This window comes from Styela clava, chromosome 1 (assembly GCF_964204865.1).
Source record: "Styela clava chromosome 1, kaStyClav1.hap1.2, whole genome shotgun sequence".
NCBI classification, from domain to species: domain Eukaryota; kingdom Metazoa; phylum Chordata; class Ascidiacea; order Stolidobranchia; family Styelidae; genus Styela; species Styela clava.
In genome coordinates, this window is record NC_135250.1 from 6,322,224 (window position 1) to 6,350,024 (window position 27,801).

Genomic DNA, 27,801 nt, shown 5'->3' on the forward strand with positions numbered 1-27,801 from the left:
AAATGGTACAGGGAAAATATATTTCAAATTCCGCCTGTTCTACATTTTGTTCGAAACCTTGGAAAATTTTAATCAAAGGTCCCGCCAGGTGGCCGCTGTAGTACTCGCTGTTTATTGTTTTGAAATTCGAGTGTTGTTGTCTCGGCATTAGGTTTGTAGTTGACGGTGGAGATTTTTCAAGAATCGATAAGTACGATGTGGCGGTCTAATGTTAATGAGAGTACAGAAAACATTTCAGATTTTGACGACAGTGATACATATTCTAGTTCCGGAGCTGATGAGTTTTCTGAGTAAGTGACTTTGTTTTTATTTCAATAACGGTCTGACGGTAGCAAATGAATGAATTGATGCTATTTTGCTGTCGGTTTATACAATTCAATCTAAAATATACTATTTAATTTCCTGCCATACTACAATGTTTAAATGTTGATCATTTTGAGCTACAGCCTATGGACTGCGCAATTTTATGCTCTAACTGTATTTCGTTGGCAATATACGACTGTACGACGCTTTTCTAGCCAAGATAGCTATGCAAGTTTAAAATTTTTGTCCGAGGTTTGGGTACTTGTGTAGTTTCGTTCCACACTAACTTCTAATGAGCGTGGAGCAACAATTTTTTTTTATATGTCAGATATGACCTGTGTGATACCAATAATTTTATTTAATGCAAAAACGGCCTCTTCCGGAATCTTAATTGTTAATAGTTCGCATACTAAACAGTTTACCTGCCTTCAAATTTTGATATTTTCATGTAGCAAGTAACCTAGGCATGCGTGCCTCGTGCCTCATTTTCCTATCACACGAAACACCCGACCAGCCTCTCACTTCTGCTCATCGAGTCTTTTTTATTATAATCTTATCATATTATGTGTGTTGTTTTTGGTGAACAGGCACGTGCATTACATGTTATGAACTATATTCTTGAGTTTTGCTCGTTTTCCTGGCATTTCTGTAATATGATTTTTTGGGTCTCGTTTAGTTTCGTACCTAATGTACTTCTGGTGGGCGTAGCATAACAATTTTTTGATATGTCAATCCTAACAATCTGTCAAATATACGACTATCGCCCGAAATGGCATTGGCGCCTACGATAAAGAACTGACTGGGGTTATCGATCCCTCTCCTATTGGAATCGTTGCAACGAGAAATCGAGAGAAATAACTGTTCGATTTCGGGTGCTCGTTTGCGCGTTTTGGATGGCATTTTCGTATAGTTTGAAGGGCTGTATTACGTCACTGTGACGTCTTAATGACATAATTTTTGGATGGTGTAGTCAGGTGGGGGTTAGGATTGATACATGAAAATTATCATGCTACGCTCACTAGAAGTATGTTAGGTACGAAACTACATGGGACCCGATTTTTTTTACTGAGTGTTGTATTTTCTGAATGAATTGTATTATATTGTCATACCTAACCCCCACCTCAATAACATACTGACATATGTAAAAATGGTTATGCCAAGCCCACTAGAAGTACTTGTGGTACTAGATTACACTACACCTTGAAGTTTGGCAATTTAATGGTAACTGGCTAACTAATCCTGTACCCGACATGGACTGGTAACCGGGCGAGAGGCCATGGTTTGCCATGTGATTCAGCAGTCTAAACCAGCTCCCCCGAGATAAATATGTAAAGCTTATCCTATATTTACTTACTAATTATTTATATGCGCATGCAATTACCTGTCCAGTGATGTTTTCAAATGATATGATAGTAAACATATTCATTTCTACAGTGATTCAAACCCACCATGGCATGATGAAATAGATGATGATGGAGAATTATTTTTTGTTGAAGATGAAACATCAGTACATCAAACAGTGCAGCAAAATAGAGATGCTCGAAACAAAGTAATTTGGCATTAGTAGGCCTAGTTGACCTCTCAGCCAGGCTCCTATTCTTAATTGGAAAAACAAGACTTGGGGTTGGCCTTTTGTGGGTGGGATACACACTTGCCATTGCACAAATTTTGGGGTGATAAAAGTTTTTATTTTGTTGTAAAAGGTTTGTTCTGCCATAATCTATAACTAAAGTTATACATTTTGCTAAATTTTTTTCTCTGGTTTGTTGTTGGGAAAAAAAAATCTTTACTCCATATCTGATGGACAAGTTAATTTTGAATTTTCAGTGGGCCAACTCTATGATGGAAAAGTTGCTATTTTAATTTTCTCGGAGTCCCTGATATTTCACCAAAATTTTAGAAAACACCTCCTGTTCTGTATTGCTTGACCCGCCCCTGTATTTCTTGTCTGCAAACTTGAAGTTCTCAGGCCATACCATACTTCACAGATGCATGACCTCTGTATCTATTTATTTGAGCATTGCTGTCATCTTTGAAGTAATATATTTCTATACAGAAATTCGACAACACATTGTCAAGCACAGACCTGCACGGTACAGCATCAAACGCTCCATCCCATCGACAAACCCATTCAATTAGCGTGAATGAACGAAAAACAATAAGAGATGAATACTTAGCTCATCGGAATCAGCAACAGAATAGACATAGGCAACACGATTCTTTCAGACTTCACTCGGATGAAAGCGACAATGAATTTAAAACTGTCTTTGTTTGTGTGAACTCGGCGTCATCGTATGGATCAGGTTAGAGTTATTAAGGGATTAGTTCTGAAAGTCGTTCACCCCTGCCAGTGAACGGGCACCTCTTATTACTCGTGTGGGTTAATTGATGGGTTCATATGTTTTTCTTAAGGGGGGCCTTTCACTCCAAAAAAGGCTCTGTACAGTGTATACTAATATTTTTTTATTAATGACATTTTTTGTTTGTTGAATAATTGATAACATGTTTGTTGGATTTTCATTTGTTCAATATCAATATATTTTACATTTTTTTTTAGGTGATTCATCTTTGTTGAAACAAATGCTCGGTATCATTTCTCTCAACAGTCTTAACGGAGGACAATATTTTGCGAAGACTAGCGATGATAAATCTATTATAATCAGTGCATTGTTACCTGATGGGCCTGCTTTCAGAAGTGAAGCCATTGAAATAGGTAAGTTTTATAACTTGAAAATGCTATTTAACATGATTAATATTTTCAATTGGTCTCAGCGATTCGGAAAAAAAAGTTTTGGATGCGTTTTAACTTTTTCATTTGGTAAAAGACTTGATGCCAGCAGTCCTTAATATGAAAGGAGCGCCAAATTGTTCATATATATTTGGATATTTTACTTTTGACTGCCAATGTGTTATAATAAATGTTATCAGTTGCAAAGTTGAATTTTAATTATTTTCCAATTCCGAATTTTTTTTTCGAATAAAATTTTTACTGACTGAACGCCGATAATACTGTACTATTAAATGTATTATTTTTGGCCAACATAGAAATTTAGTAAATTACTCATAATTACTACCTTTGAAGGTGATATTTTACTCGCCATTAACGATGTTGCTGTTTATCGATCTAATATAGAGCAAGTACTCAGAAGGATACCCCAGAGAATGGAGGTAGGAAAACATTTATTTTTCCATTAGTAATTTGATATTTTAATCTTTTTTGTTTTTTGGTTAAATATAAGGGATCTGAAATTCAGTAGTATGAGATATATCGTATATAGCGAAAGCTAAGATGGTATAATTTACTATTCTGAATTCTGAAAATCGAATAGGTTGAAAATAATGTTATATTCATCTCAGAAATTTGTACAAACAATTATATTTTTATGTAGAAGGTTTACTTCAATTTGATATTATATACAGATTGTCAGATTTAAAAAGAAACTGAATATTATTTTTGTATGCGTGTCAAATGTCAATGACTCAGAATGAAGAAATTTTTAATAAACTTGTTCTAAATTATTCTTAATAAAATCCAGAATTACCTATATTCATTATACCCATTTTGAAATGTGTTCGAATATTGAATTCAGGTCCATCGGTTATTCAGCTTCAAAATTTTCAACCATATTTTTGACGATAAATTACAATATTATGAAAAGAAGTGAAAGCCTATTTTAATTTCAGCGATCATCTTCTTGTTTTTAGTTAAAATTGACAATACAATGTGAAAAAATAAATCTTACGACACCTGAATTTGGACTTGCATTGGATAGCAACAATTTGTTATCTGACAGTGAACCAAAATGTGTTCCTGTATCTGTTCAACATCTAAAGCCTTCTGTTACAAATGATACGGATTTGCAAATAGGTATGTCCAAGAGATCTATTATTAGAACTTTTTTTGGTGTTAGTCAGTGGTGCCTAACTTTGCAAGTGTGTCACAAAATACCAAACATTGTTTCCTATTTGCCCTATTCGAGAACTGTTTGGTGGTGTGTTGTTCAGTTACTTCACGGATTACCAACTCTATTATATTCTTGTGATTTCAATGCAACTTAGGCCTAACTGTTGGAAACGATTTTAGTACAACCAAACAAAGCAAATGGAAAAATAACATCAATTACTATGCAAGCACAATAATAGCATATCCCAATATGAACTTTGCATAAAATGATCCATTCGGATAAAATTAGCACTGATAGAGAAGTATGACTGGCTATGTAGCTGTATCGTACGTTCATCTCCCAGTCTTCACAAAAATGGTAGCTTTTGGCAATTGTTGGATATGATTAGATTCTTGTCCTGGGCTTTGTTTCGAGTGGAGTAAAAAGCATTGTAAGAAAATACATCACAAATTTGAAAAGTTCGAAACCTTTTTTATTACTAATTAAAATGTTTCTATTCTAGGTCCTCACAATGCTGTGTTTTATCTAACGTTAAATGTTGATTCTGATACTGCGAAAGGAGAGGAAGATATTTTATACTCTTTTCCCACGATAGATAATTCAAGTACCAGAAAATTGAAGTCTATTCGTGGAATTTTTACTACGCTTGCTGATGTAACAACAGACGCATTTAGGAGTGAAATTTTAAGGTGAGAATAATATAGGTTTGTTTGTTAAATAAAAGTAACCAGCCAGCTTCAAACTTTTAAGTTGAGCAGTAATAATGGAAGTTTTGTTTCAAACAGCAGCAAAAATACTATTCGAACGATGAAAAAGAATTCCTGATTCGAACAGAAAAATATGAAATTTCAATTTAAAACACTGAAAATGGAGATTCGATTTGTTCGTCAGTAATGGAAGCAACAGCAAAACCTCATTTTTGATTCGAACAGCAAAATTGGCAAATTCAATTTGAGTAATTGAAATTTAAACAGCGAAAATGGAAATTTCAATTTGAATATGAAACATGAAGAGTCGATTCTGTCTCAAAACCTGGATTTCACGAATAATCTAATTTCAGTACAAAAATGCCTATTTCCAGTAAACAGTAACAATAACAGTAATTTTGATTCATGGTCCTAGGAAACTGGCTCCATTTACCGGTAGGTAGCTCAATTTTGAATTTACTATTTATTCATCCTATTTTTAATTTCAGCTCAACCATGTTTGTAAATGATGAATTGGTTCACTGTGCTTATTGTCATCATAATTTAGAAGTTTTAATCATTTGTGTTCCTGCGTCTAAATGTTCTTTGAATGACTTGCATAAGACCATGTCAAAGATGGTTAGACTTTTCAAAATCATGTTCGGAACATTGTCCAGGTAAGATCAGGGTTTGTTTATATACGGGCCATGTAGAGGACAAATCATTATGCATTTAGTTTTCTCATTTTTCTTGTTGTTAGTGATTCAAGAGTCTTGCCACACATTAGATCTAATATCTTTCTGTAACGTTTCGTCTGACTGAGATCAGGCTTCCTCAGATATACTTAATTCAACAACACCTAGAACAAAAATTACATTTATTACACTAATTTTCATTGTTACTAGGAAAAAATACCCTTTCTTTGCATTTGATAGACCAATTTATGGGACCTAGTCTTTCTCTTAGAATTTTCCCTATTTTATTTTAATTAACTGAAGGGTAACACTTTCTAATTATGTATTGTTTGACGGCTTCTGTATTGCTTGTCCCCTAATCTTTTTGATTATTTTTAACAACAATTTTACAAATTTATAGCTCCACTTTGTGTCCAATCTGATTTAAAAAAAATTATGATATACTGTAAAAATGACATATAATATACTGTATTCTAAATGTATACTCTAGTTAAGACATTTTATTAGGCACCAAAATGGTTGAGGCTGAATCAGATGGCACCAAAACTGGATCTCCTGAAGTATGCCCACCAAGATGGCGCACAACCTGAACTCAGGTTGTGTACTAGGTTAGGGTTCAGGCTGTGCGACATCTTGGTGTGCATACTCCAGGAGTACCCCAAAACTTGATCAAAATTCATGATTTTTCACTACAAAGTCTCCTTTTTTTAATTTCTGAAGGAAATATTTTTTCTTTCCAGCGGTTTTCAAGAAAAGAATCACTCTCGACTTAATCACCTGTTTTATCTCCTATTTACGACAAATGCTTGGTTATCAAATTCTCAAGATACAATATCGAGACAATTCGTTGACGGGATTCGTTCTTTATCTCTACATGATGAAACAATAATCGAAGTTGATAATGCATTGACTGAGTTTGAAGCTGCTGATTTTGACGATGGTGTAAGTAGTTTTGTTTCAAAATAAAATCTATTCTTATAGTTAGAATGGGCTTGAACTTGAACTTTGAGGATGGTCAATATTGAATAATTTACTATTCCAAATATATTGTGTAACAATATATTGTAATATGGAAGATATTGTCCGGCATTGTGAATTTTTTGCATTATTGGACAGGAGCGTAGAACAGGATTTTTACATTTATCAAGGAGAAACCGATATGGCAAATGAAAGCTAGTCATTCATTTCCCATTCAATGTTGGGTATAGGTGGATTCACCCAGCAGGCCAAGGCCATGGCAAGTATATTTCTAAAGCTTACGACTGTGGCATTTCAAAAGCATTTCTGCTTTTTATCACTCATATTACGTTCATTTTTTAGTATCACAGTCGAGGTTTAGCACGAAGACAATTTTCAATTCTTGGATCATGTCTATTTTACAAAGGATATTTAATCTCTAATCATTTGCCGAATGATCATCTGAATGACGTCAACATTTATTGTCAAAGTTACTGTCTTCTAGGGAAGTTATGTGTCGGTGAGTATTAAAGTCTTTTATTGGAATAAATAACTTATATAGACCATTTTTGAAATTGATACTATGAAGATAATGTAAGGTTTGAAAGTTTCTAGATAATACAGGGATCGAGGGAAATTTACAGTCTACTTCTCCAAAATCTGATTCATTCAGAATCTGGGTTAGATTCTGGTTTGATAAAAGTGTTGACTGTGAGTAGAGCTTTGAAATCGGAGAAATCCGAATTTGATAAAAAATTTTGGAGTATATGTGCTCATTGTAAACTTGATGGTTTCATTTCTTTGATGAAATTTTGACTCAGATTATCGCACAGTTGTATTAAATAGCTGTATATTATGACCCATAACTTCAGGGTCATTTGAAAATTTAGGTGTTCGAAAGACAAACTTATAGTTATCTTATACCTAATTTATGGATAAATACAGTTTTTCACATTTGTCATGCTTTTATGTGGATCTACTTGACTGACAATACAAAATTTTAGGTCAACTTCTGATATGGAGAGAGATTCACCCAATGCACTCCGGCAAAACTCCAAATACTGGTGATTATAAAGAAATCAGTGGGAAATATTTTTATCTTATCGTTGGAATTGTAAGAATGCATTTACATTATAATATACTTCAGGATAATGTTTTCACATAATTAGATTTTCTGGCAAAGAATATTTCCCAAGCATCGACTTCCTTGTTTATTTCCCCAATAGTGACTAATCAATAAGAAGCCAAAGGTCAATTGAAAATTCAGCAACTGCTCAAACAATAATTTCTTGCAGACAGATTTTTAGGCATCGGCCTGTTTTCGTTTTTTTTTAAATACTTGTCAGTTTTTATTTGTTTTTCTGAAATTTAGTTATAAATAAAATAACAAAGTTTAAAGTTTGTTTCGTTTAGACATAGACTATTCAAAATAGCAATTTAAAAAAAAAATTTTTTTTAATTTTCCCAAAACCAAAAATAAAAATATTTTTTTGCTTTCATAGAAAATTTTATCATTTATCACCATTGAAAATATAAAATCCAACTCAACTTCGGGGAATTCAAACTTTCGATCGCAACTCCAGACTCGGGGAGTCAACCCTGACCCCAATGAAAACACACCAAACTCTGACTCAACAACCCTGAATATATCACGAAAGTTTCAATTTTTTTTCTGATTTTCAGCGAAATAGTCTACTCTGTATATTACTCGAATCTGGAGGATGTACTCTGTCATCGGATGGCAAATCAGGACCTCCACCATTATATGTGAACCATGCTCGAGCAGCGATTCTACATTTGGAAAATATTAAAATTCCACAAAGAATTGATGAACATTTGTTCTCAAAATCTGTAATTTTATTTTATATTTTTTTTATATTCTGTACAAGATTTTAGAAAAATTTATTTCATCTTGAAATGTGAGAAAATTTTGGGTGACATTATTTTTATCTTGATTGAAATTTATTACCACTCGGACTTCTTATACAGTTAGCAATCCTAAATTTTTTTATTTGAATTTTTTTTAAGTTTTGATGTATGTTGCTTTCACTTTCTGGAACACAAACGCCCAACTGCCAGCTGGAGCCCAAACAGTGGTAGTAGCGGTATTAATGTAGTAAATAAGATAGAATACTGAAAAGTGACCCCTTTTTATTTTATTATTTCATTCAATATTAACCAGTAATTGTTATTTACTTTCATCTTTTGATGATGTTCAATTTCCAGATTCCTGAAATATCCAGTGCAGACTCCATGAAAAAGAAGTCTGGAAGTTCGTTATTTGGAACTTCTGTTCATAATAAGCCTCCAACTGGATCTGGTGTTACTTCATCGAGCGTTGTTTCAACGGTGAGTTGTTCATATTTAATAGTCATTGGTTTTTACAGACTTTTTTATATTGTGAAAGTCTTTTTAGCAGGAATTATTCAGTGTTGTATCTTTTGTGTCCTATTTTCTAAATATGTTATTGCTTTTCTAGAACCAAGGATCAATCAAATTCCCGTTTTCTTCTCCTAAAAAGTCGACAGCTGATGGTAGCAGTCCATTAGGAAAGACTGCTCAAGGTGATATTTATGTTTGCAAGAAGAGAGAATCGCTGCGATTCTTCGTAGTGTGCGAAACAATAATTATTTAGGATTTTCGAAATAGCCAAATGTATTAAAGGCTGCCGGTCTAAAGCATTATTTAGAGAAAGTGTATATTATAAAATAACTAAGATTTTTCATTTGGTTACATCTCATGCTGAGTTGAAGGAAAGACCTTGCTTCTGGTCCACTTTTCAGCAAACTCGCTGCTCTCAAGCAATTTCTCACTGGTACCAATGCATGCCTTTCATGTGTACGTTAGGCATTAACATAATTACATTTCATTATTATTTACATTGCCAACAGGAAGCCCAAAGTTGTTCAACAGATTGGGAAGCCAAAAGTCTACTGGATCGCAAGGTTCTATTGAAAACACAGAATCACCAGTAAAGGTATCATTTTTCACTTGATTTAAGAACATTAGCACTGGGTGCAACACCTTAGAAGGCCATGGAGACATTCTCTCGGGCCTTAATCAAAGCCTTTCACTGGATACCATTTGAAATGACTATAATGATACAAAGTAAATTGGTTGCTCCCATAGGGTGTGTACCAGGTTAGGGTTAGCTCGTGATATTATTCTGATTTTCCCTATTTTAGTTTTATTACGAGTTCTGGGACTGTCTGTGTTAGCCAAGTGAGTATGCCCTCTGCTCATAGGCTTCCGTCCCTTTTCACAACTTGATGAAAAGTAGGCGAACAAAATTAGTTACCTCCGTATTGGTACACGCACTTCTGGAGCACTCACAAGTGGGCAACACATGACAAAAGCTTGAGAAACACTGGTGTAGTACTAAAGAATGGTAGTGTCGCAGGTTGAATTTTTTGGGTACTATCGCTATGCTCACTACCTGACCCACGGTGGAATAAATTGTATGGGTCGGGTAGATTTTAGTTATGCCAAAAATCTAGCTCCTTACATGTTGGAAACTGCTCGTTCAGAGTCTTGTTTGGGGGGAATGTGAAAGCCTCTTATAGCCTATAAAAATTATTGTAACATTTCATTTGAATAGATGTATATTTTTTTTCAGGGTGTTAAATCGCTGACATCAGCATTTTCCACTGGGAATTTACGCGATAATTTACCTCTTATTTCAAGTGGGGCAAAGAAACCGACAGAAAAACCAATAAGGTAGGTTTTCTGAAAAGTTTTTTCTCCAAAAACAACCTGTCAAATTTTATTACAATCCTGATATTTTTTAGACTGGTCGCAGGTGTCAACAACACATTATTTCATTTTGTCAATTTGGATGTTGGTTCCGGTACAATACTATCATCGAGCGACCAAGCATTATCAAATTTCAATGGTCCTTTTCACAAAATAGTTTTGGAAAACTTTGAAAATGCAATGTCAATGTTGCACGAAAGATTATCTTCGAGATATCGAAAGGTAATATGATTATAATTTATCTCACAACATTTCATGTAGATGACTTTACCTTCGAACTCACTGTGACTAAATATTATTGTTCTCTAGGGTCGCATTAACACAGTTTAAAATTTTTTGATATATTTGCTCTTTTCCTGTTTGAATCTCTTTATTTCTCCTTCACTATAAATAAAAACTTTTATTCAATCTTTAAAGAATCCTTATTTGGTGCGCAATGCGCGCAATCACACAGTGGCTTTTGCATAGTTTATGTGTGATTAAATATAGATCACAATTCACAATAATACCAAATAGATACGAATCTAGACGAATACGAAGTAATATTTCTGTATTACCTTCATTCAACTCGAGTAATTGACTCAACCTCGAGGAATCATTGACTTAACCTTCTCGAGTCATTGACTCAACCATCTCGAGTCATTGGTGAAAGTAGTTATGTTCAACTTAATATTATAACCCATTTTTGATCGTCTTGATTTCTCTAACTTATGAAATAGTTAGAGATGATATCTAAAACTTTAATTTTTCAAGAATGCAAACCAAAACTCTTATGAGGAAGGAACTTTGTTTCATTGTCAAATGCCTGATATAAATCCAGAAGGAAGTAAAAAATCTTTGTCATTTGTACAATACTGGGTTATCGGGTGAGTTTTTAAATCATGTTTTATACGTCTTCCACTCTGAATAAGTCTGCGTACAAGCAACTACTTCTGGCTAAGGATCAACTATTTTGAAAGAAACAGGTTTTTCTGGTTCCGCATTGCCTACCAAATGAGTTATTTTATATTTTATGGGATTTGAAAGAGGTAGTTCCAATCTGCAATGCCAACATAGTCGAGTGCAATACTTCACAACCACAAGGCAATCGGCCAATTTGCTCATTATCAGTATTTCTGTCCCGCGTTGAACTTGGGTGCACAATATCCTGACTAGTTTTGGCCAGAATCCAAAATCTCGAAGGTTGTACCAGTGTTGAGGAAACTCAACTCGAGTCGTTCATGCAATCAGAGTACTTGACCTGAGTCATTGACTCAAACTCGAGTTGCTGTTTGTGAAAGATTTAAAGTGACTCAAGTCATCTGAATGACGTGAACTAACTCTCAGTGAGACTCAGTGATTCAATTGTGTGGAGGAGGAATTTGAATATTTTATCAACGATAATATGTTCTCCACTTTCATCTAAAACCTTTATTATGTGGTAAACGTAATCAATTTTGTTGCAGGAGATTGATGACGAAACCTAAATTACGAGAGTTTTATGTTTGCTATCATGATTCTATCAAACAGAATACAAAGGAAATGGTATTCCGACTAGGATTCGGAATTGCGGCTTGAATCAATGATACTTGAACTTGGGGTCGATCAAACGTTCTCAGCAGTCCTATAAAAAAGGCTGGCATATGCCAATTTTTTTAAATTAACATATTTTATTCTACCTGAAAAAAAAATTGCTCAATATTCTTTAAGATAATGTTTCTTTACTAACTAGCTGAATTTTTCCATGCATGGGAATAGTTTGTATAATAACGGCCAATGCATAGTACATTGTAGAAATCATATATTTTTTTATATCTTTATACCTGATACATTTTTACAAGTATCGTATGAATTTGCTATTTACTTATTGCAACATATTAGATGCTGTGACTGAGGAATAGAGAACAAAAATAATCAAATTGTAATAATCAAGTAATCCTGAATTGGGTTGCGCTCAGACTAACTCCCTTTCTGCTACGCCTTTGCGTATACTGCAAGGATGCTGTAGCATGAATATACTATTCTATTCAATTAGAGTCCTGCTGCACACTTAAACAAATGTATTTCTGTAACGTTTCATCTGACTAAAGTCAGACGAGCAGTTTACAACAATGGCAAGAAAAGAACAATGAGATTTTATTATTGAAAAATATAATAGTATATATGACATGTGGTACATCATACAATTATAATTGTTAGGAACTAAAATTTACATTTATGTATAATGCGTCGCCGAATATACCCTATTACAGTGGCGGCGCGTCAATTTCGGTATAATAAAAAATATTCGAAAAATACCTCGATATCGGTTGCACAGACTGTCTACACTAGCCATATTCTCCCGACATGGTTCATTTTTCGCTCGCAAAGCCTTCGCCGAACGTCGACGGGGCGACGCCGATTTTGCCCCGGTTGCTCATTGTATATCGTATTCTCTCTTATCTTCCACTCGCCGCGTTTGTTTTCTGTTTCTTTTACTAAATCATGGGGCTAGCCCCGAAATTATGACGACACAATGCCGACGTTTCTTACAACAACGTGTTGACATATTCACGCATTCCTTCTCGTTTGTTGGTTGCTTGAAGAGTTGATAGTTTCCTCGCCTTCGTTTTTGTCGCTTGTTTCGCTATTCGAATCAGTTAGAGACCTTTAGTCCATTTGCTTTCGATTTTCCACATTCCTTTACCGCTTGAAACAAAAGTTTGTCCACTTGAAACTGGTTCATCACACCATGAGCTCCTCACTTCTTTCCGGCCTCGCATTTCTTAGCCTTAGACCTCATAATGAATAAGGTTGATGCACTACTTCGCACTCCGTTTTCGCAGCTCCCGCTGGAACAAAAATTAGAGGTACAACGTCTTGGGCCTTATCAACCAAAAAATTTTTCACTGGAACAATCCCATGACGGAGGAGAGCGTCGGCGTACATTCTGCGCAAATACTTGGTATAAAAAACACGAATGGTTGTGTTACAGCGAGGACAAAAATGCACTTTTTTGTTTTTATTGCCTACTTTTTGCTACCGCCCGTGACTCACGTTGGTGTAAATTTGGTTTTAGAGATCTTAAACATCTTTCCGAGCGTGCCAGGGATCATCAATCTTCTATGGCATAGGTTCTCAAAGTGCTCCGCGAGAGAAGCCTAGGGGCTCCGCGAGCTATTTGATTATTTTCCAAAAGACTGACTTGGCTAATTTTGTAACTGTTCAAGTAAGCAACAACAGCTTTAATAAAATTTGACAACAAATAGCCTCGAAATATGGCAAAGAGGCGGAATTAAAAAATGACATTATTTATAAGCAGGAGCGCAGCCAGGATTCTTAAGAGGGAGGGGGATCAAAATTGAAATCGGAAATTTCCGCGCAACATTATTCGCGATTAAGTAATTAAATTAAGCATTTAAAATGTCTTGTCATAATAATTTAATTGTGCTCGTCGTTACTCACGTTTGATTCAAGATGACTATGAGAATTACTTACATAAAAGATTACTATTCTAAAATACCATAAAATACGTGATAAACTGACAACTATAAATAAATTGAAATGGTATTTTTGCGATCTTGGGATTAGTCAAACTTTTGTTTCTTTGCACTCGAGATTATTTTTAAGCAAGATATCGCCGTTACAAAAATTCCGAGGTCGATGGTAAAACTCAATAAGTACAATATACAATTGTGCAATCTATGACCATTGCGGGCATATTTGAAATGACTTGTTTATTGGGATAATTCTGTTAAACGTAACCCGCGGTTGTGTCACTCACAATAAAAAATCATTACTTCTCAAATAACCACGGCAATCCGCGGACATAAAATGAGAAACAGTGAAACAAAGTTAAGTGAACGAAGTTCTTGTGGACTACTGTATATCCTGAACAACGCTGATATCATAAGATATTAGAAACGAAGTCATATTGCCCACAAAATAACATACATACCTACTACCGGTGCCAGAAGTTTGATAAGATATTTGTGTCCGTCCCGATCATAATCGTAATCATGACTTATTGGTGGATTATAGCGATTTAGCGAATTCGACAACTTTGAGCCTTTCTTGCAACACTGACTCCACCCTATCGCAGGTCTGCCACTCAGATTCTTTGCAAGATATCATCGTCCAAAAAATAACAAGGTCTGGGCAAAATACGAACGATTGAAATTTATGTTATTGCATGCGGCTCCGTTGGTAGTTTCAGAATGAATAAAAGGTACATAGCGCGCACAATTGTGACTGTGTTTCTATTTCAGTTGCTAGGATGAATAACCAAAGAAAACCTAACATATCATCAAATATATATTGTCATTTGCAATGTCTAAAAAAGTGTCTGTCGTGTCGTGTCGTGAGTCTGCTGAAGCAAAACTTATAGTGTTATCTTCCGTTTTAAGTTTTAGTTTTAATATTACATAATGCCGCTTTTCAATCAAGAAATTTGAGTTGCGGATTCACCGCCGATTCTTTATTAATTAATTTTAGCATTTCGTCGCCGATGACTATATTAAATTAACATGTTCTTCACATCGAATTCATAATTCCCCACGAGAACAAAAAAGCAATTATCGTTGTCATTGTGGAACAATACACATATATGCCGGGGGAAATTTTTGATTTAGGGAGAATAAACACCGACGTAAAGATGTTTAAGGTATAACGTTTCACGCCCTCGAAAACAGTCGCCAATGGACCAAAATACAATCGCGCAGCAACCTTTTAAGTCTTCCAAAAATATCAAAAGGAAAAAGATTCTACCTCTAGTTTGTTAATATGTTTGTCGAATGTCAAATTTACAGCCTTAATATATATGATTTATCATTGAAATTTAGATTTATTTATGACTTGTATTAACCCTATTAAAAAGGATTAGCATTTAAATCAAGTAAAGTACTTTTAACATACTCAATAATATTAATCGGAAAGTAACAATTTTAAAATTTGTTTTAGGGCTCCGTGAATAATGGTCAACCTCTTCACGGGCTCCGCAACACCAAAAGTTTGAGAACCCCTGTTCTATGGAGCATCTGGACAATGCAGTAAAATACCGAACATTCGGAAATGTTAATATTGCAGCACAGTTGGATGAAGGACGCGCGGTTTCTATTCGTCGGCACAACCAAAACGTCGAGAAAAACCGCCATGTTCTCGGTCGATTGATAGATGTTTTGAAGTTCATTGGTTGTCACGAGTTGTCCCTCCGTGGGCACGATGAACGGGCTGGCTCTTCTAATAGAGGGGTATTTTTGGATATGGTGGAATACATCGCATCCCTAGATACAGTATTGAAAGATCATCTTGATGCCGCAACTGTTTCGAAAGGGACATCTAAGGATATCCAAAATGATTTGCTCGACTCAATGTATAAAATTTATTTACAACATTTGGCTCTGGAAATTGAGAATTGCCAGTTCCTTTCGATTCAGTCTGACGAGACAACTGACATCACGTGCGTTTCCCAACTGGCTGTGATTTTTCGGTTTGTGAAAGATGGTAAACCTACCGAGAGATTTCACAGCTTTGTACCAATCGTTGATCGCACGGCTTGCGGGATATCGGCTGTACTGAAAGAAGTGTTACAGCCTTACAACGCGAAGTCAAAACTGATAGTCAAACTTATGACGGCGCGGCAGTCATGAGTGGGTCGAAATATGGTGTTCAAGTTTATATAAAAGAAGATTTTCCTCGTGCGCATTTTTTACATTGTTATGCACACCAATTTAACCTCGTTATTAAAAATATGTGTCTGATACCCCTCTCGTCCGTAAATTTTTTGCAAATGTTTCGGGGTTTTCTTCATTTTTTTCCGTTTCGCCGAAGCGCTCTGACCTCCTTCGCCAGATATGTAGCCGCCGTCTCCCAGCTTGTGCACCAACACGTTGGAACTTCCAATCACGCGTGGTGCAGGGCGTGTCCGAAATTAGGTCTGAGCTCATTGGGTGTTTCAATGGCATTCATAGCTCTCCTGTTTGGGACGAACGCTCTGTGAGGGAAGCGGCAGGTCTAAAGCGTCTGCTAGAAGATGGTGAGTTTTCATTGTTTCTCCATAATATTCTATCACGTGGATGTATTATACGGCGCATTGCAGTCAAGGCTAATGGATGGAGCGTCTGTGCAGTCGTGTATTTCAGACTTCTGCGATGCTGTATCTCGTATCCGGGAAACAATAAAATACGACGACACATGGAGTGCTTCTTTACGCCGCGGGCAAACAACGCAGCGTTTGATTTTGTCTGCAAAGGAATGCTGTGACATTCTGGTGAATCAAATAGGCGATCGTCTGCGCACTGAACACCTTGCCGCGTTCTCTTTGATGAACCCCAAAAATTTTTCAAAATTTGCACGTCAATTTCCCATCCATTTGTTGGCTACTGTCTCCAAATTTTACCCCATGATAAACGTGGGTAAATTGGAAAATGAATTGCGATGTATATACACCAATCAAACTTTTTTGAACATCACATCAACTTGCGCGCTCTATGGGTTCCTCATAGATAACACTTTAGTAACTACCTTTGCGGCGTCCGCAAAATTTCTGGACATCATTTTGACGACGCCTATTTCTTCCGCCGACGCAGAGCGAACATTCAGCACGCTGAAGCGTATTAAAACGTATCTCAGAAACACAATGAAGCAAAATAGATTAAATTCCTTGGCTGTTTTATCCATTCACAGAGACGTTATTTCTGGGATGCATGACTTTAATCAGCGCCTTATTGAGCATTTTGCTTCCAAGAAACCGCGGCGTGTTGCATATATGTTCAAGCAGTAGAAGTCTAGCAGCATATATATCTATGAGTGAGCGACGCATGTCCTTATCTTTGCATTACCTTTCCTTTCTTCATAGTAACGTTTTAAACCTTATTTTAGGTTTTGTCTGCTTTCCTGAAGTTTCTGTTAATATGTCATTGTATTTATCTGGGTAAATATTGCCTTTCCTTTTGAAAGAGGTTTCAAAATAAACTATGTCTATATTTATTAATCCCTTGACTTGGACCGGTTTTAAAGACACTTTCTTATCGTTAAAAATTGTCGCTTTTGCCGATTGGTTGTTACCGATGGAATGGTTTTTATACTCATAAAATGATGGGAGAACTTACAGCGCTCATCCTGTCCCCGTAGATGGGGGTGACTTGGTCCCGCTGTAGCTTGCCCCGGTTGTCAAAATGACCACGCGCCGCCACTGCCCTATTATATTCCATCAAAATCGGCGTTGTTCAAAAACAATTGAATTTTTACAATTGCGTGAAATTAGAAGAAAGCGCGCTATTAATTTCACATTGGTATAAAAATTGCATTACACGAAACGGAAGTGTTGGAAGTCTATTCGTCAAACCGAGAGCAGCACACTCTGTATATTGCTCTGTAGTGTTAAACTGAAATGAAAGACGTAACAGATATGTCAAAACAGTCCAGACTAGTGCAATGGTTCTCAAAGTGGCGTCAGATGTCGTTTAGTGGTCCGCAAGTGAACGAGAGGCAAAGAAAATATTTGATTCGATCCTGCAATCATCAGTATTCGAAAATGCTCAGGCCTAGACTCTATACACAAGGACATACTTTTGATCATCAACAGTAGGTTCCCTGGCCAAGACTAGATTAACCATAAAGCAAGTACTCGGGGCATTGGGCAAAAGGGGGCTTCACAGAAATTTACATGGCCGAGTGTTCAGTAGTGCCTCGGTGTTTAATGAAATGATTTGTGTTAGGGTTAGTCTGACGATTCGGACCTCAATAATAGCTGGTTGGAATGAATTCAGTTTTTTTTTCTCAATATCATAGTTAACCTCTCTAAAAATGTTAGCTTGAGAACTATTTAAAAAAAAATGTAATGTAAATACCGTAGATCATAATTTGGCCCTCAGTCAGTAATGAATACTGAAACTTACTTATTCAATTTTATATAACACGGAACACTAGTTACATTCCCATTATTATTATTTTTTTTTATATTTAGGGCATCAAAGCTCTATTAAATTTTTAGGTCATCTAAACTTCTACAGGCCATGATCCGGCCCTGTCCCTGGCATACTAACGACGATGAAGTTTAACCATTTTCTTTCCTTGCAGTTTTTGTGTAGAAATGTCGGATATTAAAAACCAAATCATTGTCGTCCTCGCGTTCTTTTTGATTGTGATTGTTTGTCATTGGGGTTTTACTTTGTTGTCGAATAGAATTAGGCAATACGATATGGAATACCGCGTGGAGCAAAGTATCATCAACAATAGTCGACAAGGTGATTATGTATTTCACATAGCAGAAGCCTATTTGCTCCCAAATAAGACGAAGAAAGATACAAATATATGTGCTCCAGAAGTATGCGTACCAAGATGTCGCATAACCTGAATCCTAACGGGTACACACATACTATGTTCAGGTTGTGCGCCATCTTGGTGCGCATACTTCTAGAGGACTCAAAATTATATATATATGGAATTCGTTATACATTTAAGTCGCTACCGCGTAGGCTCACAACTAACAGCATCTTGAAATCTTCTGTCGAAAAAACAAAATAAGGCCGGCTGCTGGTAGCGTTTAATATTACTATCTATAACAGGGTGGTCCACACCCAGGCCCGCAGCATCATTATCTGTGGCCCACGTCGCATTTGCTAGATAGGATAATCGAAAAATCGCATTTTGTGTTGTTTCGTCGTAAAAATAACTGAAAAATCTTGTTACATCACTAATGTCACTGAATTGACTAGTGTCACGACTAGATGAGGCAACTAGTGAAGTTGAATAAGGTGCTCGACTAGTCCAAATTGTTCATTGGCTTTCTATATTTTTTGTTGGGAATATATGCTAACAATATAATAACTAAATATGATAACTAACTATTAATGTTATGGCCTAACAATATATATAATGCCTTCCAGTTATTTTTTGCAACCAACCCAAACAGTATTACAAAAAATGCTTCCAATATGTCAGAAAAATCAGTAATTATACTCTCCTGTACCTCACATTTGGTAATCAATCAATCTGCAGTTGTGGCAAATATAATCTAAAATGTCATTTTGTAATCATGTGACCAATGAACATTTTCAAATTTTAAAGGATTTTGCTTTAATCGATGTTCGAAAGCACTTACATTTGCGGAAGCACTTTCTCCGCTATGATTAGTTTGATATCTTACACTGAATGTTGAAATATATTATAGAAAATGGCATTGAATTAACTAACTGTATTTACCATTTTAAGAAATATGAGTCATCATTATGAAATTGCTAAGAAACTTGACAATGGAAAATAATCGAGGAACATTTTATTCTAACACTGAATAAGAAGATAACATATTTTCTTTATCATTCAGAATGCGATTTGCGTATTGAGAAACATTGCTACATCGCAGTGGTTTACACTGAAGCAGTAACGTATACTCAAGCGGTATCGATTTGCCGAGATAGTGATTCAAGTATCGCCCAAATACTCAACGAAAATACTTACAACGACATCGTGAAAAATATTCGTTCGAAAATACCAGTTGGCTATATTTCTACATCAGTTTGGATCAAAGGGCCAGTTACCGATGAGGTTGGGAAATAAAAATTTGTTTTATATTAGTATTGCTTTCCCCCGTTCTGAAATTGCTAGAAGCACGATTACGGATCTTACATCCGAGTCATGGTGAGTCAGTATATATAGATGCAAGATCCAGGTACAATAGGCAGCAGAAATTGCGCACAAAGGTGAATCCATTTGGGAAAAACTATTTAAGCCCCGAATTAAGATCCCAAACACATTCACAGAATTTCTTCAAATAGCTGAAACTGTTATCAGTCATAACCTCATTCAAACAAACTCAAACAAAGAATTTCTTGAATATTTAATCCATGCGCAAAGTAAAACAGCATGGCTGATTATCACATTCTAAGAACTTCTAATCCATTGGTAGTAACCCATTGATACGTGTCAGGGCCTGGACTATCTCAAAGAGGAAAGACCTGTTATTCGGTTATCACTATGCAACTCGCTACTTTATGCAATGGAATAATTCATACCAGAAAATGAAACCCCACAAGTCTTTCACAAGTCCCCATTTTTTATGTTCAACACTCTTCATTTGCTTTTTCAAAGTTTATCAAATGGCAGGAGAGTCAGCTGAGACAATCAATTTCAAACTGGCGGGAATTGTATCTAGTCGTGGATCGAGATCCAGGCTCCAACAAACAGGGTTTGCGAACAGGATTTGCTTTATCCGCTCTTCGAGGAGTCGTGTGCGAACGATGACAGTACATGTAAAGTTTACTGAAAGCATAGGCAGGTAAAACACTGGAAATCGCATTCAGAGGACAAACTACTTCTACTTCCACGCAGATAAGCTATTACTATACATACCAATTCTGCTGACTGAAATAACAATCAAAACAAAAACTGACGGCAGTTGTCGCCAAACTTATTTTCTAAAGTTCAGCACGAAATGCTATTTTGCAAAGTGCTATATACTTCTTATAATAATAAAATAAAATAATAAAAAAAATCATTTTGTGTCGCATCGCAGAATTCTTATTAAAATAATAAAACAGAATAAGATTATTACCAGTAGGTTATGGCATCGGTCCATTTTTCTCCTGCCACTATGAGTGGATTTGAATACTATTATAATCAACAACCGTTTTTTGCGGGCCATACGTCGCCCCGGTTTATAAAACGCACTGTTAATAATTTGCTTAGATAGTTTTCATTCACACATAAGGCGCAACCGGTCTCGGTACTGATTTTGAATGTAGACAACAAAGCACTACCTGATCCATACATTAGGCGCGCCGGCTTATAAGCGCACGATAATCTGTTCCCGACCTTTATTAAAGTACTAGAGAGGTTACGATGACAATTATTTATGGCATCCTTTCATTTATCCAAATACCGCATCCGTATAATTTGCATTCTTCTCAATATATATATTTTCAATATATATAATATTGCAAACGCCTAGAAATCACGTACAGGCGGTAACATTTTTTCTATGTATCCTGACAAATACATGTGTCGCATAAGGGGGTGACTGAAATATCTGGCTGTTTTTTTAATCTTGGAAAACTACAATGAAATTTGATATATATATATTGAAATAAAATTCAGAAAATACAGTTCACGATGTTTGATGAGGTTTTAATGTTGTCTAGCTAAGGTTAATGATGAGATTGACGTTGAGGTTAACGAGGATTAGCGGAGAGGTTGATGAAGCGCGATGACGCCATCAAAATTAAAAGTGACGCTCCTACTGTGAAAAATATCATACGCGTACTACTTCGTCTTGGCTTTTGTGTTAATATATTTGAGCATTGCTCTCTTGTTTTTGTAGGGCGATGCAAAGCACCCTGAAATGTTGTAATGGTATTTCAATTACATAAACTTCAAATCAGCTATTGATTGAAATATCATGTAATGTAATAAATTGTTATGATATAAACATCATTCAGTGGCAAGCCTTTGTGATTTGCATGTTATATGCATATAACCAGACAAACAAATTCAGCCCTTTGTAATGCACGGATACCTATGATTTCATAAAGCCCCATGTGCCCATGTAAGTAACAATAGTTTGTTCTTAAACTTTAAGTTGATCAGCTCGTAGCCATAGTTTACTGCTAATCGCCATATAATTGTTAATATAAGAGATAATCCCATTTGGAATCGAATATCCATGTATTGAATGTATCAAATATTGCTTAACGAACTCCCACCAAAATATAGTCGACTAAAAGAGGAAGTCAAATTAATTTTCTAAAAATCTATTCCTGGAAATTTCCATGATGTATGGTAGTTCAATAATATAAAATGCGAATAAAACCATAGTTTGAACACTATTTTTTATGTCTATATCACTATATGTATAACGAGTTGGTTTCATATCACGGACTGGAAGTTTCTATTTCCTGGAGTCACTATCATCAATGTAATATAGTTTTATGCATATGAAAAAGGCTATTGTAAAATGATGCAGTCATGTTGTTGAATCACTGAATGTCCAAAATGTTAAAAAAACGGTCCTTTCTCGCTTGGGTTGAAGTTTCGTCAAATAGTAATATATGCAATATCGATTTTTTTATGTCTATGGAAAAGGCAATTGTAAAATGATTCGTTTAGTTGTTGAATCATTGAACGTTGAAATGTTAAAAAGCGGTCTTCGTTGCAGTTTCGTCAAATCACGTCAAGACAAACAACACGAACAATATCAAAACAAAACTTTTGATTTTCTCATGCTGGAACCCGATGTCAAGTAGATTACAACTAAAAATACTTGACAAGCTGCGTTCACACGTTTCACCAAGTTGTCAAGACTATTCCTTACTCTGGCCAATACGATCATTCCAACCAATTAACAACGACACAAAAAACATTATTGGACACAATTTATACATATGGATCGTTTTGTTATTATGTTGTTGTTAGAATTCTTTTTCGTGTACTTGTTGTTCCCGCTTCTCTCATTATCTACTGGTCTAATTGCTCTAATTTTTATTGGATTAGGCCTGTATTATTTACTAGAAGGTTATTACTTTTATATGTTTTAAAGATTTCTGTCGGCTATATGGGATTCGTTTTTTGTGCGTGCGTACTGTGATGACGCCATCAAAATTGAGAACTGCGCACCTTGTGGAGGCTCCGCCTTCGCCTCCACGATTGTTTCGTGGCTGGCGGTCACTCGGAGTCGCTGACACTACGCTAGCCCACCGTGCCGGTAATGAAAAAACTTAGATACTCGTACTGCTTCGTTTTGGTTTTCGTGTTTACATATTTGAGCATCGCTCTCTCACGCAGTGATACATTGCTTATGTACACCGCTTGAATGGTCGCTTATGTAGGCTATATCGAATGGGTTGTATATGATATTATTATTTGTAATGTATACATATGTAATTTGTTGTTATGGGTTGGTTGTATTCAGGCGACTCAATTTTGGGTCGCGAACCGTAGGGAATGGGAAACACTCCCTTAGGCCTAGAAAAAGAGAAGAAGGAAAGTAAAATGGCCATTCCTCACACACGCACAGTGTATGCATGCTCTTTTGTTGTAAACGCAACGTTTGGTATCTATATGCCTTACTCCTTGTACAGAATTTTTGAAAAATTGGGTTTCTTCATCTTTGCTCCGGCATATTTTTGTACCCATGAACGTTCTCACCCACGGACATTTGTACAAACAGATTATTGCACTCAGATAAAGTTTGCTCACAGGACCACTTTCACCAATGAATATTTATGTGTTGAACAAAATTTTATTTGTTTTATTTCAATTATGATTCTTTAGGTTTAATTGGGGGTACTATGAGTCTACGACACTTTGCAACAGCTTGTAAAGTAAACGAAACTTTACTGCCATTTGCCACTGTCATACGGACACAATTTGATGTAACTATAGGGAGAAAGAGAGAGATGTTGCTGATGTTGGGGATAAAGACTATCGCCCTATATATTTAAGTTCGATTCCCGCATTATTGTTTTGACACGCGTTATGGAATGTGACTCCAATCTGGATTCTATCAGACGATAATAAGCACACAGTGTTGATGCTAATCGTTGTTGTATATTATAGGAAGATGCACAATCCAAAATTCCAAAACAGATAACATTGAAACACACTTAACTCTTAACACAGTAAATCAGGAGTGAACCAAAACACATCACACCTAACGCAGTAAAAACAGAAGTGAATCTAAACACAATATTATGCAGCCCTCTCGGCAAGCCGGAACGATACGTCATCAAATTGGTCGATACGAGAAAGGCATTAGCCTACATGTAATCCAGTAATCAGTGTTGCTACAATAAAATGACCTATTGTGGGAAATGGAACACTAATAAAATGAAAGGGTTAAATACATTATAATTCATAGGTACACAATGCACATTTGCTACATAACAATGCAAAAAGCACAAGTGTCGTAAACAACTTTGTCTGAAACAGAAATATTTGTGGGTTGAAAATGACTGTGGGTGTGATTGTCCATGGGTACAAATGGTCTTGGATGTATATATTCGTAGGTGCAAATTTCATGGGTGCAAATATAAAAGGGTAAAAATATCCGGGGGTGCGACCTACATACTAAAAGCTGTGGGTTCAAGTACCCTATGATACAAATGTGATGTTACCTGAAATCGTAATATTCTGCCAATATCGTTTTCGCTGAATGCGATGCAAAATTCGGGAGTTAGCAATTTCGCTTCAGTTTTGTGGTCACACTCTATGCAGTGTCGGCAAACCAAGAGAGCTTATACAACGTATAAATTGCCGACATCACGCGCTATCTTCGTGCTCAGTGAATGATTTGCTAACCTGGGAAATTCCCTCAACTAATACCGAAATATCCACTCGAATATTATAGGGATGACGTCTTCCGTGATGATCATGTGATGGTTTGTGGTTGAAAGGATGAAACGCTGATTTATAAACTGTTGAATGAAACAATTGGAAAGCAATGATATTCTGAAATTTAAGGGTTTTACATCAACAGAGAAAGTACATCATTTCTTCATAGTTTTTATGTCATTCAAAGTTGAAGCAATTTAGTAAAAAATTTCTGTCTGCTTTTCATAACGATAGTCCGCAATTTATAAGAGCCTTATAATCGTGCAACGTTGATAGCGAGGCATTCATTTTGGACAACGCCCTTGCAGGAGTTTGTCCTTGCTATAGTTGTCGATTGATAAAGGGACTTGATGGCAGAAGAGCAGGTAAATGCATACAACTCTGCTATAAATTTATGTATGTCGTGAATGGCTTCTTCTGTGTTACTTTCTCAAAAATATTTCAAGTCAAATTAGCACAGTTTAGATCAATGTTTTGATTTTTGTCAAATACTGTTTAGTTTCAGAACTGCTTGATCTGGTAGCAGTAAATTAAGTTAAAAATTTAAGTTTGAACGAAATAAATTCTTCATTTTGAAATAAATGAAACTTAGTGGTTGAATTTGTTTTTAAACGTTTCTCTGTTCATTTAAATGTAGGTCTATGTCAATTAAATTCGAAAGTAATTTTTGTAATTCTCTGACACTTTTTTATCAGTACTCCCACTGATATAGTATTAAACTTTATAATACGTTCAAGTAAACGTTATCAATGATGATTGAAGCCTATCGACTTTATTTGTTTCAACAGGCTAACGTGATTGCGACCATAACGGAAAACCGTGCTGGCATTGTTATCACTTTCACAAATTCCGTCCAACGTGACTTGAGACTGGAATGCAATGTTGACGGAAGATTATTACCGGATCACGGGTTTCATATTGAACCCCACGATAGAATTCGTTTGGAGTTCAGGACCCTGGACGGCAATATGCAAACCCAATACGAATATCGGAACGTCGCCGTCGCAGGTGAGCCTTTGAATCGGAGAATTGGTTTATAAAATCCAACTCAAATAAGCAATTTTAATAAAATACTATTGTGTTTTCTGCTTTGATATTTCAGTAAACTAACCAACGAATGTTAGTCAGCAATTTCTTTGTTGTATTTACGCTCACCCGAGCATGACGTTACAAAGCACAAGTGACTACTTCAGTGAATTCTTTCCTAATTGAATCGCGCTATATTTGATTTATATTTTCTAAATTGAATTTATTTAGCAAATTATGATGATATAATTCTTATTAATAAGGTTTGTATAATTTCATCTGATTTCAACTCAGCCAACAAGGTGTCGCTAACACGATAGCTTACATTTTATACATTATAGTTATTCGCGGCCCCGCGGCAATTGCGGAAACGTTGTATGTTTGTTTATTTTATATTTTTATTATCATACATGTTTAATTTTGTCTGTACACTTGTACAGTGTTTCATGCACGACGAAATAAATCTGAATCTGAAATGCCATTATTTCAGGTCAGCAAATATTGCGACATTCTCCATTTCCGATCCCAGTTGCCGTGATAAGAAGAGACAGTTACCATTTAATGAGATTTAGTATCCTCATCAACGACGTGGAAATCAACGGCGGCCCTGTCCAGCTGCGCCCACTCGGAGGTAGGCTGCTGATCTAATTATTTTCAATTTCAATGAGCAAAATTTGTAACTAAAACTAAAAGAAGTTATATAAACTTGACATGTATTATATCGAGGTGAAATTTTTTACCTGATATATATGTGTAAAAAACATTTAATTATATTTTATTTTCACAGAACAAAACAGATTACTGGGCGGCGATCACAATTTCTTTATTGAAAGTGAGTGTTTAATGTTTATTTCTTGAAATGTCACATTCTCCTAACTTTACATTATGTAAAATATTTCTTCTTTTCAGATTTCCAAAGCACGAATGCATTCTTTGGATCAACTTGCCAAAGGTAAATAAGTTTAGATTTAAATTTTGGTATGTTCGTTATGATAAAATGTCCATTTTTGTGTAACAAAATGAAAAACAGGTATTTATCGCAATAACTATAACATTCTACAAAATTTAATTATGAAAATTTTCTCTCTCTCTCTATCCATGTGGAAATTGTAAAATCTATTTTTCTATTTTATAGTTTGGCTCCGTCGAATCAAATGATTCCAGACGAGGATGGAAATGCGAGTGGTTGGTCGGGGGGTTCGGGTTCAAAACGACCTCCTTAAAAAACTTTTTTTATCTGCCTACATCAACGTTATGCAAGTAGATTTCCTGTTATACAAGACCGGTCTAATGTCCGCCTCTGGATTGGTGACGGCTTCCGGTATTATCTCTTGTTTTTGTCTCACCACTAACTTCACGATATGTTTCCTTTGATTCTGTAAACACAGAATCGAAGGAAACATATCATGAAATTAGTGGCGAGGCTACCGAACTTCTTTTCGTGCAAGATTTCTTGCATTTGCATAATGTATACAATGCGTTCCTACAAAGTTGATGGCCCCGTGGGGGGATCTGGTGCCATCAACTTTGTATGAGCACATTTTATATTATACAAATACAAGGAAGTCTGCACAGAGTTGCTAATTTAACAAGAGCTATTTGGGTGAAGCCTTCACCAATCCAAAGGCATATACTATGCCAGTCTTTTATAACAAGAAATCCACTTGTATAACGTTGATGTAGACGCAATCAACGAGTTACGTTGCTTTTGTAGTTTATATTAGACTATTTATTGATACAATGCTCAATCTAGAAGCGTTCAAAGTGTATTTCCTCGTTTTAGTGGATATAATTATTGATATTATCTCTTGTCTATTCGATCAATCTTACCTACTTCTTTTATATTGCCTCTTTTGTCATTACTATTCCAAAATCTATTTTTGTATCAATTTATTATTATTATGTGCTGCTATTCCTTATTGTACCTTTTTTACTGTCTTTCTAATGAACTATGAGTACCTTTTCATTTTTGGGATTCTTTCTGAAGACAGGTTTGAGCTGTGGGCTATAGTCTGAAGATGCGCATAATACATGGTTCAGTTGGGTAAAAACCTTCAGAGTCGGGAACAATTAGTGAGAACTATAGATGATTGCATCACAAGTGGTTTCTCGGGAGTTTTATTAGCCACTAACATTGGAGTAGATGTTGCGATTAAATTTGAGTTTATGTGACAGGATGCCAAATCGCTCTTT

At 35.7% G+C, this 27,801-nt stretch overlaps 3 protein-coding genes across 3 annotated transcripts; all 3 read left to right on the plus strand.

Annotated features, from left to right (window-relative positions):
• Positions 1–121: 121 nt before the first annotated feature.
• Positions 122–12,445, plus strand: LOC120348423 (protein inturned-like). The gene is made up of 19 exons (XM_039418539.2): positions 122–290; positions 1,738–1,852; positions 2,360–2,606; positions 2,861–3,016; positions 3,386–3,471; positions 4,009–4,171; positions 4,711–4,897; positions 5,404–5,571; positions 6,330–6,531; positions 6,910–7,066; positions 7,551–7,660; positions 8,230–8,397; positions 8,773–8,895; positions 9,026–9,110; positions 9,438–9,523; positions 10,163–10,263; positions 10,335–10,521; positions 11,053–11,165; positions 11,745–12,445. Exons 1-19 carry the CDS (start codon positions 196–198, stop codon positions 11,854–11,856), a joined length of 2,661 nt encoding a protein of 886 aa, XP_039274473.2. The 5' UTR covers positions 122–195; the 3' UTR covers positions 11,857–12,445.
• A 5,891-nt stretch (positions 12,446–18,336) lies between these two features.
• LOC144421467 (uncharacterized) lies at positions 18,337–21,171 on the plus strand. The gene is made up of 3 exons (XM_078111365.1): positions 18,337–18,503; positions 19,583–19,803; positions 20,347–21,171. Exons 1-3 carry the CDS (start codon positions 18,350–18,352, stop codon positions 20,497–20,499), a joined length of 528 nt encoding a protein of 175 aa, XP_077967491.1. The 5' UTR covers positions 18,337–18,349; the 3' UTR covers positions 20,500–21,171.
• A 3,539-nt stretch (positions 21,172–24,710) lies between these two features.
• Positions 24,711–27,574, plus strand: LOC120325371 (uncharacterized). The gene is made up of 6 exons (XM_039391474.2): positions 24,711–24,947; positions 25,371–25,590; positions 26,099–26,239; positions 26,396–26,440; positions 26,518–26,560; positions 26,744–27,574. Exons 1-6 carry the CDS (start codon positions 24,933–24,935, stop codon positions 26,829–26,831), a joined length of 552 nt encoding a protein of 183 aa, XP_039247408.2. The 5' UTR covers positions 24,711–24,932; the 3' UTR covers positions 26,832–27,574.
• Positions 27,575–27,801: the final 227 nt, after the last annotated feature.